Here is an 11,761-nt window from a genome sequence, read left to right on the forward strand (position 1 = left end):
AGTGTTTGTCGACTGTGGAGCCACAGTCAACATTATGCCGATTTCCATCATGAAGACATTACGCCGTTCCAATGACGAGCTTATACCGTCAGGGATAATGATGAGTAGCTTCATCGGCGACAAGTCTCAAACCAAAGGAGTGTTCCAGTTAGAAGTCAGCGTTGCAGGTCGTAACCACATGACGACATTCTTTATAATTGACTCAAAGACTGACTACAATGCATTGCTCGACTGCGATTGAATCCATCAAACAAGTTGCATTCCTTCATCGCTATATCAAGTTCTTATCTTTTAGGATAGCAAATCGGTCGTAGTTCATCTAGCCGATAATTAGCCGTTTGAAACCAACATGATCCAGGCTCGCTACTATGACAATCACGTCGGCTACATCACCCTCCAAGGTTTTAACAAGGATGGACGGCTAACCAGAATTTCAGTTCAGAAAGCTATCGAGGTAGACGCCGATACTATACTGGAGGATTCGGTGAGACTCGGCTTGGCATATCTAATTGCCAACGCCGATGAGTGACATCGCCAAACAAGAAAGGCGTCGAGCTGCTGTTTTATCCACCATGGAACGTCTGTTGGCTCATTGGTATGCCATTGCCAAGCAACCACAATCAGGCACAAACTTAATAGAATTTTTGGCCGAAGCGGATAACGACCCTATTTTATCGTTCAACAAAGTTCAGGCCGCACCGGCTGAATTCGAAAACAATCGGCCTCAGGTCAATGACCCATTGGAAAAAATAAATGTTGGTACAGCCGATGAGCCTCGACCATTGTTTATCAATGCGTTATTGCCACCCCCATGAAGGTCGAGCTTTGTAAACTGCTCCATGAATTTAAAGATTGTTTCACGTGGAATTACCATGAGATGCCAGGCCTTGACCAAAACCTCGTCGAACATGAGTTAGTCATTAAAGAGGGGTGTAAGCCTTTCTGACAACCCCCACGCCGATTCTCAACAGAAGTACAGCTCGGCATAAAGGATGAATTAGTTCAGCTTTTGAAAGCAGGGTCTATTCTGACCGCTCGGTACATTAAAGGGTTGGCCAATATCGTCCCGGTGTTAAAGAAAAGTAGAGCCCTCCGCATTTGCATCGATTTCCCTAATTTAAATCTAGCCACTCCCAAGGATGAATACACAATGCCAATCTCGGATTTACTAATTGATGTCGCCGTCAATCATGAAATGTTGTCCTTCATGGATGGCCATGCCAGTTATAACTAGATCTTTATCGCTGAAGCCAATGTTCACAAGACCGCATTCCGTTGCCTGGGGGCACTCGGTACCTACGAATGGGTCGTCATGCCATTCGGCCTCAAGAACGACGGCGCCACATACTAGCGAGCTATGAATACGATATTCTGTGATTTGATCGGTACAGTCGTGGAAGTTTATATCGATGATATGGTTGTGAAATCAAAACGCCGCCGAACGCACTTGGATGATCTTCAACAAGCATTCCTTCGTATGCGTCAACATAATCTCAAAATGAACCCGGCCAAATATGCCTTCGGTGTATCGGTCGGTAATTTTTTGGGCTTTCTGGTGCACCATCATGGCATTGAGGTTGACAAAAAAAAGGCTCGCGCAATCATTAACGCTCCACCCCCAACGACCAAGAAGCAACTCTAGTCGTTGCTCGGAAGATAAATTTTCTCCTTTGTTTCATAGGTAAGTCGGCAGGCAAGATGAAAGCATTCTCTACACTCCTCAAACTTAAGGACTTCGACAAGTTTGAGTGGCGTGAAGAACATCAAACGGCTTTCACGCAAATCAAGGTCTCCTTTACCACGCCACCAGTAGTAGTATCGCCTCGTCGTGGTAAGCTTCTCAAGCTGTACATTTCGGCAGCTGACGAGTCCATCGGTTGCCTCCTCGCGCAAGATAACGATACTAGGCGTGAACAAACTATCTTTTATCTCAGCCGAAATCTGAATTCATCAGAGATCAATTATTCACCCGTCGAGAAACTTTGCTTAGCTTTGTTTTTTTCCGCGTCAAAACTTCGGCACTACATGCTCCCATCAGTTACACAAGTCATTGCCCAAACAAATGTTATTCGTTACATGCTTACTTGGCCTATCATCAAAGGCCGAATTGGGAAATGAACAATAGCTTTATCAGAGTTCGTACCCCAAAAGGCCGTCAAAGGATAAGCCCTTGCTGATTTTTTGGCCCAGCACCCCTCTCCTTATGACTTTGGGGGCAACGAAGTCGACATCGGCTTAGTCAACACCCGCGAAAACCACTGGACGATGCATTTTGACGACTTTAGCACCTCAACCTCGGCTGGTGTTCGTATCGCCATTCAATCCCCTAATCACTGCCGCTAGTATTTCTCTTTCAAATATACTATGGGCTGCTTGGTGATCCCAGGCCATTCAGAAGGGATGGTTGAGTCTTATCGCAAGAAAGAGTAGTTCGGAAAAGCAAAGGGGTCGAAAAAGTCCTAGTGCAGTTTGGATTCTCAACCAACAATGAATATAGCCTCAAAAAAGGGGTGAGTTCAAAGTCCTAATAGGGGTAGGATTGGTCAAAATAGAGTCAGAACAGAACAAGAAGTCCCAATCCAGATATGATTTTGACTCAATCTCTAGGAGGGTTTGGTGCTATAAATATAAGATATCATGCAACAATTGAGGGACCGTTAATTCAACACACAATTGCCCTGCGCAAAACCTCTCAACATCTTGAGATTTTTCATTTTCTTTTCTCCGCCGACACATCTTCAGTTTGGATAAACAGCACTGTGAAGGCAACCGGCGAACACCTTCAGTTTGGATAAACAGCACTGTTGCCGTAGAATCAGCCAATCGAGGAGCACCTTCAGTTTGGATAAACAGCACTGTTGCCGTAGAATCAGCCGATCGAGGAGCACCTTCAGTTTGGATAAACAGCACTGCGTCGAGGCCGACTGGTTACCTATCTAAGTCTTGGTCAAGAAGGGTTTTCGAATCCTTATTGGCAGATGTCATCTTATTACCCTTCTCGGCGAAGTAAGGTGTTACGAGTTACGACATTCGGCGCATTGAACGCCGAGTGATTTTATGATTGGATACTCACGAGTGAGTTTCAGAGTTTGGCATTCTGACGGCCGAACCACATTCACCATCAAGACATACATCACCTTTGAATACTTGTGTCTATACAATCTAGTGTCGATTCGACGTTCTTATACTTTCACGAATATAATCACCGTGACTGAATCCGACGCCGACGATTCATGAACTTCGCAGAACTAGCAGCCTTGTCTTCAAGCTCGAGAATCCAAAGGTTGAGATTTGTTCATTCCTCGGCTGCAGTCGCAAGATAAAGAAGTCAGCAACGCGCTCAACGCAACATCAACAAATTTTACTCCTCGGTCGACGAGTTGGCACGCCCCGCATTCAACCGAATGACGTAGTTAGCTAATTAGTTACTCGGCCTGCGCGCCACGTAGGCTTTGTAATTTTTAAGGTCAACAATAGTTCATGACTGAATGGCCTTAGATTTAATTGCTTTTTTGCGGAACTGATCTCTGTAGAGTGATTTATAATATGATTGGTTCTGATCATAAAACAAAGTTCTATGAACCAACAACGAATATTTTTTAATAGGAACTCATACTCATTTTTTAAGTAGCCAAGTATTATTCTTCTAGAATTAGCATGTAAGATCCATATATATGTCACATAATTAAACTACCATAATTGTCAACGAATAATGTATAGCACTAAAACTCTACATTTTGACAAATAAAGACCTTAATTATTAGATTTTTTGTAGCATAGGATTTCAGGGTCAATTCCAAAATTTACTTATTCGCTAGGATTGCCAAAGGCAAAAGAATAATGTCGAATTGATTAACCATTCATTGGATGAAATCATCTTCTTTTTTTGTGGTTTGGACAAAAAAATAGAGCAAAAGAATTTTTAGTTTTTAGTTTTAACTTTTAATTTTTGCGTCAAGTAAAGAGAAATATCTTTAAATATAGTACTAAGCGGCAATAAAAACATTTTCTTATTAAAACATCTTTTTCTCGGCTTCTTTTTACTTTTATTTTTTATTCGTAGTTATTATTATTATTATTATTATTATTTTTTGAAAGTAAAAACGAGAAATCTCCACAAGTAATTTTTTATAAGTAATGATATTCATATCATATTTTTATACCATATTTCTATACTACATCATTGAAAAATTTGCAAAACCTAAGGAAATAAAGGAGAAAGACTCATCGTATACCACAATCATCATTTAATTAATTAGTTTTTTTTAATTATTAGTTTATTAAACAATGAACTAAATTTAAAAATCTAATTAATTCAAATTATGTGACTGTCCACATCAAATATTACATAAGATGGTATGAAAATATGATAAAAAAACAAAAACAAAAACAAATGTAAAATGCAAGAAGAAAATAAACGAGTCAGAACTCGGGGACTGGTGAGTCCTCATCTGACGGCGGAGCCAACACCCACTCTCCACTGTTCTCATCAAGCACCATCCCTTTGTTCTTCTCCACCCACCAGCTCGCCGGCACAAAACACTCCTTCTTCAGAAAATTACTCGACTTGTTCACCAACGCCACGCTCCTCTTCACCCTCAGCTTAAACTCCCCCTCCTCCCCATTCCACCCCGCCACCACATGCAGCATCCCCTGCAAATTGTGCCAGTCCCCCGTATCCTTCGACTCCTTCAAGAACGGCGACTTCCTCGAATCTATCACCAGTTCCGTCCCCACGTCCACGTACCCCAGTAGTGGACTCGGGTAAAGAGGTATGAGATCGATGGTGTTCTTTGTGTGCAGAATCTTCAGATTTGGGTACTTCTCGATCCTTGCTTTGAATGCTTTGTTTCCGACTTGTGGACTCCCGAATACGAAAGCAGCAACTGGGATATCAGAAACCCCGTTTTCCACCAGATCGAAAGCGCTTAAAATTGCTAGACTTGCTCCAAGGCTGTGGCCGGTGATCGATATGCTGAGGTTTTCGTTCTTGTATTTTTTCCGGAGATCTTTGATTTTAGCCCGGAGTTGGTCTCTGGCGCTTAATTTCGTGAATAGCGATTTGGGGTCGTTGGAAGTGTACATAGAAAGCCAACCCCTCATGACTTTGGGCACTTTCTCATTGTCGTCGTCGTCACTACTGCTGGTACTACTACGTCCACCATCAGTTTGATCTTTTGCCGATGTGGGATCAGGCCGCAACAGAGACGCCGCGGACTCGAGCTCAACTCCTAACACGTTAACCCATTCGTAGTTTGTGGTGGTGCCGCGCCATCCTACGTAAATTTCACGTCGTCCAATGGCTTGGCTGACTTGGTCGGAAGTTACGGCGATGTAGCCGATCCAGTTAGACTCGCGGTCCCACGACTCGCGAGACAGAGAGTGGAGAAGCAAGGCTTCGGGGACGCTGACTTGTGCGGTGGCGTAAAGGAAGCAGTAGACTTGGTAGTTGGCGGCGTCTTGGAGCATGACCTTGTCGAAGAAGGAGTGCTTTCCGTAGCGGCTGGATCCGCAGTACTTCGAGTTTTGGTCGTTGTTGAAGGCGTCGTAGGTGGCCTGGCAGAAGTCGCCGCACCGGAGGATGAGGGTTAGGAGATTGAGGTCTAGAGGGTCCAAGAGGCCGTCCCAGTTGTTTGAGCCGAGAAGTTGCGCCCATGCTGAATGATCAACTGCTTGATCGGTGGCCATGGTCGTCGTGGGCGGGAGAGGGAGGCTTACTGTTTCTGTATGTTTAGCATTGTGGTTGCCCATTGTTTTAAGTTTGGAATTGTAGCAGATTAGGATATCTACCATTTGAATGGATGGATTGTTGGACTGTGAAGGGGATAAGAAGTGGCTGGTTTTGGTTGTGCGATGTGATCGAACACTTTACCATTTTTTGTAGTCTTTCGGTGGGATTGCGAAACACGAGGGAAACATGAGTCGATAAAAGTGGGGTTCGCTTTCCCCACATTAATTATATTTTGACAATTGTGTGCATAGAATGAAGAATGAAAAAGAAGGCAATTAGTTGATGTTCTTTGTCGGAAAAAATTTTCAATCTGACTGAAACACAGAATGATACAGTACATGTTACTATACAAATTATGCGATATATATGTAAAAAGTTAATAACATAAAAAATGAAATTTCTCACCACTTATATTAAAATACATGGTGTATCATTCGTGTTCCGATTACAATGAAAAATTTATAGTGGGCTAATGCTTTGTAGCTTCAAAAACAAGGAGGTCTCGTTTGATCGTTCGAACTGTACTGACTATTTCAGTCAAATAGGATAAATAGTCATCGAATAGTACTGACTAAATTAATCAGACATTAGGTACAATATCATACTATGGACCGTATTATTTATATTGTGTTTGCTATACAGGGGATTAGATCCCATCCGTATCCACTTTATGGGGGTACTAGGGATCCCCATATCTTAGTCATTCATCGTGTATCATGCGATCAGAAATCATTTGACTTTTTTTATTTAAAATTAAACACAAGTAGTAGCTGACGAAAACTAGCCGCATGATATATGATGAATAGCTAGGATGTGAGGATCCCTAGCATCCCCACAAAGTGGATTTGGAGAGGATCCTCTTCCGGTATACAACATTGCTTGAATATAATTAATACAAAAATTTCTGGAAAAAATCCAAAAATTACAGAAATTTGAGGTAAAATCCAACTTTTAGGATCTTATAAAACAAATCCACACACAGATCAACAAAAAACAATCCACACATCGATCAAACATCTAGCACAAATTTCAATTCCAAATCAATCCCCACAAATGCGAACCCAGGCTCAAAACATCTTCGTCCTCATTAGGTAAAGTCAAGCTCCCTTCCTCTTCCTCGTCCCCATCATCCTTTGCAAAGCCCACCGAATTACCATCCCGCTCCATTAATTTTGCTTTCAATTGTCCAGAAGAATTCGAATTTTCATCTTCTTCTTTCAACCCATGGAAAATTTGATTGGAATTGTTGTTGTTAGAGATCGAAGGCGAACGAAGGAGGTGAGAGGTGTGTGTGTAAAAGAGGAGGGCGAAACAGAGAGAGAAATAAAAGAAGACGGCAAATAAGGATCTCAGACAAGAGAGAATAGGCGTTGTGAGTCTGCGAGAGAGGGACGATGTCACGCCCCAATCCCGACATAAGTCCAGGATCGACAAATGACGTCACCAAAACCCGTATCTAACATACCTCGCCTCCTAAATATGTACCAAGCACAACTCATGCCTCTAATTGCGTAGTAATTTTTCGTACACTTTATGGTTGCATCTAACCTCCTCGTTAGACTGCCTACGTACCCTCAATAGGGATCAAGCCATTTGTAGTTCGTTGTTTCACTACACTTGAATATTCATCATATAAACTACGTTGTCTCAATGTAATGCCACGATTCAAGACATCCAACACCTCAAGGAACAATCTGCGAAGCGCAATAATAATCTATAGCCATCTCATATTTCATCCACACATAAACATTCCAACACCATCCAATTATCACATCAATCAATAATGCATACAATACACTGAAATGCAGGGCTAAAGCGACACAGTTTGGTCGAAGCCTACATCTTTGAAACCGTCTCAAATGAATCAAACCAAGGAACCAATGAGTTAAATGATGCGATTTCAGATCACTCAATGAAATTCATCAACATCGGGTTCCGAACCACTCAATGGAACTAAGACACCAAAAGGGATTCCGAACCACTCAACGGAATCCAAACCAAGATACGATTTCGGACCACTCAATGGAATCGCAGAGTACAATGCATGTCGAACCATTAAATGAAAACCAAGCTGGATACGATTCCGGACCACTCAACGAAATTGTGGATCACAAGGGATTCCGAACCTCTGAATAGAATCCAGACGGAGCAGGGAACTGGACCACTCAATGGAACCCTAGCGGATACTCAGTTCCGAATCACTCAACAGAATCGAGCGGAGGGCCAAGGAACATATCAACAACTCGAAGAAACAAACGTGAATCAAGTGCTCAAAATACAAACGCTCAACGAAAAAAGAATGAAACAATGATACTATATGTGAAACAAGTCTCGAAGCAAGAAACCCCATGACATTGGGTTAACGGCCCACTACTAGCCCTCACATTTCGTTACATCATGTCAATCATACAAATCAAACCACACATTCCACAACAAGTTCAATACATAAATCAAATCACATAAAATAAACAAGCATATCACCATATAATGCCATCATTACGTAAATTAAGGTGTACGTCAATCGAGGAAACACGTCATCACGAGGAGCCCATCGTACATATATCAAGGTACCATAATGAAACTAGGTCACAATAATCAAATCACATCATACGTATATTAAATCTGAGATCAAGATATCAATTTAGTGTAAAATAGCATCAGCGGCCCACTAGCCACGTGCTGCCCTTACTTGCCGGAATATTCAACTATTTCTAAAAATTACCAAATTTTACAGGCAAGTATATCTCAGTGAGAGGAGCAATTTTCATACTTGGGCCGTAGCCTAGTTCGGCCGAAAAGTGGCCTGAAATCATCAAGAACTGCTAGAAAACCCTAAAATGCTGAACTTCGATTCGTCCATTCCGTCCCTCCGCTGCACCAAATGTTGATTGGGCTTTTTTCCTGGACTCCAAAGATACCTGAGGGTGGTGATGGTTGATGGAAGAGCTTACAGAAATGACGAATTCCGCCACCGTGGCTTCGGTACACCCTCGTCGGTTCTTCATTGAATTACCACCAAATTTCCTTGAATTTTTGGTCAAAATGGAAGAGGGAGGGCCATGGAGTTGCTTAGTTTTTTTTTTTTTTGGGGGGGGGGGGGGGGTGTGAAGCTCGTAATTCACCTAAAAAATGGACAGAAAATCGTCAGGAATGTCGACGGAACCTGGGTCAGGTCGAAGTAGAAAATCGGGTAAGGAATTCAGTAAGTCTCTCCTCTCTCCCTTCCCCTCCTTTCTTTTCCTTCCCATTCACCCCTTCATTTTCCTCTCTCTTCCTCATTAGCCGAGACCTCTCCCCTCTCGTCATTTTCTTTTCTTTTCCTCCATCCATCTCTATCCTTTCTTTCCTCAACTCTCCATCCTAGCCACCCATGTGGCATTTCCCCCACTACTCCAAAATTGGTGGAGCCTTCTAGATGAGGGCCAATTTACAATAATACCCCTAACTTTAAATATTAATAACTATCTCGTTATAACTTCATTTCACAAACAGCTTGCGCCTACGCATTCATGAGCTCGAGCTCTATTTAAAAATATAAATTGTGACTTCGAAAGGTTTGCGGATTTTAATAATTAATTTCCAAACTTCAAACTTTGTAACTAGTTTAATTAAAATATAAATTCAAATGAATTAATATAAATTCTTAAAAAAAAAATATAAAATCTCAATAATACAAATACGTATATTATAACAGTGAAATCCAGGAACGGAATTTCACAGATGAGGTGAGCAGGCCTTGTGAGAGAGGGAGGAATGCTGCAAGCCTGCTAAAGAGCCATAGAGTGAATGAGAGAGAGGCCTACCTGACTAATAATACATAGGTTTAGGAGAGGATAAATAGTTGAGTGTGAAAGGTATAAAATAAGTGGGGCCGGAGTGCTTATTTAATACAAAACTCACCAAACACCCGCTTCGTATTATTGGTACTATCCAATCGTCTTTTACGGCGTGCCAAATGAGGTCGGAGGGTAAATCTACAGTGAATGCCTCACACATTGGGATTTGTTCGCCACTCTTTTAAACAAATGATTTTATCTACACTAAGAGGGTGTGAGAGTAGGCTAAACCTCAAAATAGGCTAGCTATAATTTGGTTCAAATTCGCCCTTGACAAGAATCGAACGTAAGACCCTCACTTATAAGTGAAAAGAAATATCACTAGACTGTAGATTTATCACTGTTAAGTGATAGTGATACTACTGCCTCTTAGTCACTGTTAAATGAGTTTAAATTTCAAGACTTTTGTAGTGGATAAATATAACTCTTAAAATTTAAACTAATCCAATAGTAATAAGTAGAGTGATGAACAAAAATGCAGCCTCATTCATATGACACTACTTACATGAAACACAAATGTCTATTTGACTTGGTGTACTCTTTTAGGTCATAGCTATTAACTACACATGAAGGATTTGATAAGATTCATAAAAAATGAAGAATTAGAGAAAGTTTAGAGAGATAAAGTTTACTTGGTACATGAACAACCAATCATCTAATCATGTGGAACACTTAATACTCCTCCCCAATTTCAAGTGGGCGTCCCATTTTCCCCTTATTCTCCAAGTATGATTTCAATCGTGCTCTTCAAGTGTTTATTGAATGTGAAGTGTGGGCTCAATCAAGTGATTATCAATATGTATTCGGTAAGAAAGAGAACCTCTCTAAATGAATATCAAGTTTGCGCTTCAATGAAGAAGAAAAAAAAAAATAGATCAGTCGTGCATGTGAGTTAATTCTTGTTAATGCATGTGGGGTCAACACATCAATTGACAACCAACCACCTTATAGCTCATGTTAGTCGCCATCTTTTACTATTACTTGTATGGGGCTCGTAATCTGATTAAGAATATGTATGTTTGTATACTCAAAGAGGAATGTTACTTTTACATTCCTCCTACCCTAAATATCATTTGTATAAAAATAAAAAATAGAAAATAAACTTCTGAATATCATGTAGCCTTCTTACTAACATTTCATGTTGCACAGAACACATAAAATATCTGAACACCTAAAATGGAAAATAAATCTCAGTAAGCCCTGAGCAAAATATACACTTGGTTTATAAGAACTCACATTAGATAAGATATAAAGCTATTTATTACCAAACAAAATTCATGATTGAATAAGGAGAAAGTTCATAACATGAATATACAAATAGTTAAGTGATAAGATGCCATGCCAAAATTATACATGCATAACATGCATGTATTATCAAACAAAAATGAACCAAAAACAACGCAAATTGAATCCCGTCACTCACTAATGCTATGCTACAAATAAAGAACAAAGAGATATAAAAATGTACTTTTCATGTATTTCTCATCTGCATTTCGAACATAGAATAATTACTATTCCTTGAAAAAAAATAAAAACTAAAAATTAAAAACAAAATGATCATCAAACAACCTAGTTTGTAATTCTGATGAGAATGTAATCGTAGAATGTAGTTCATTTACTCTAGCAAAATATTCTTCATAGCCACCGCTCTTCCCACACCTAGTTTGTAATGTTCTGCTATTAGCATACAACGTTGGAAATAAAATGAATTTTTTTTTTTTTGAACAAAAGTTTAGGGAAGATTGATTACACACCACTAGCGCCAAAAAGACTTACGCGCGACATCAACTTTCAGCTGCCATCTGTATAAATTTATGTATGAATTTACAGATCACGCACCAACGAGGACTGCTGTAGTGGGACTCGAACCTTGATGGGGCGACACACAAGATAGGGACCTTACCAACTGAGGCAACCCTCGTTGGCAAAACGTTTTTTTTTTTTATTTACTTGTAACTTATATAATGATGTTTGATAATCATTTTTTTTTTAAGTTTTATATACAAATTCGATTCTCGCCAAAGACGAATTTGAACTACATTATTGCTAACCCATTGTGAGACTAAGCCCACCCTCCTCCCCCTTAGTGTAAATAATATTGTTTGTTCAAAAAAAAAAATGCAAATAAAAAACCTTTCCATTTTAGTTCCTACATCAATATAAAATGCTATTAATCGAGTGTAACTTAGGCTAC

General features: G+C 40.3%; 1 protein-coding gene across 1 annotated transcript; it reads right to left on the minus strand.

Moving 5' to 3' along the window:
- Positions 1-4,303: 4,303 nt before the first annotated feature.
- Positions 4,304-5,895, minus strand: LOC137739939 (phospholipase A1-IIdelta). Its single transcript, XM_068479694.1, has one exon. The coding sequence runs from the start codon at positions 5,791-5,793 to the stop codon at positions 4,423-4,425; it is 1,371 nt and encodes a 456-aa protein (XP_068335795.1). The 5' UTR covers positions 5,794-5,895; the 3' UTR covers positions 4,304-4,422.
- Positions 5,896-11,761: the final 5,866 nt, after the last annotated feature.

This window comes from Pyrus communis, chromosome 7 (genome assembly GCF_963583255.1).
Source record: "Pyrus communis chromosome 7, drPyrComm1.1, whole genome shotgun sequence".
Taxonomy (NCBI): domain Eukaryota; kingdom Viridiplantae; phylum Streptophyta; class Magnoliopsida; order Rosales; family Rosaceae; genus Pyrus; species Pyrus communis.

What these genes read in the sequence shown, in the direction of transcription:
- LOC137739939 (XM_068479694.1), bottom strand. Translation starts at nt 5,793, where the DNA reads ATGGTAGATATCCTAATCTGCTACAATTCCAAACTTAAAACAATGGGC.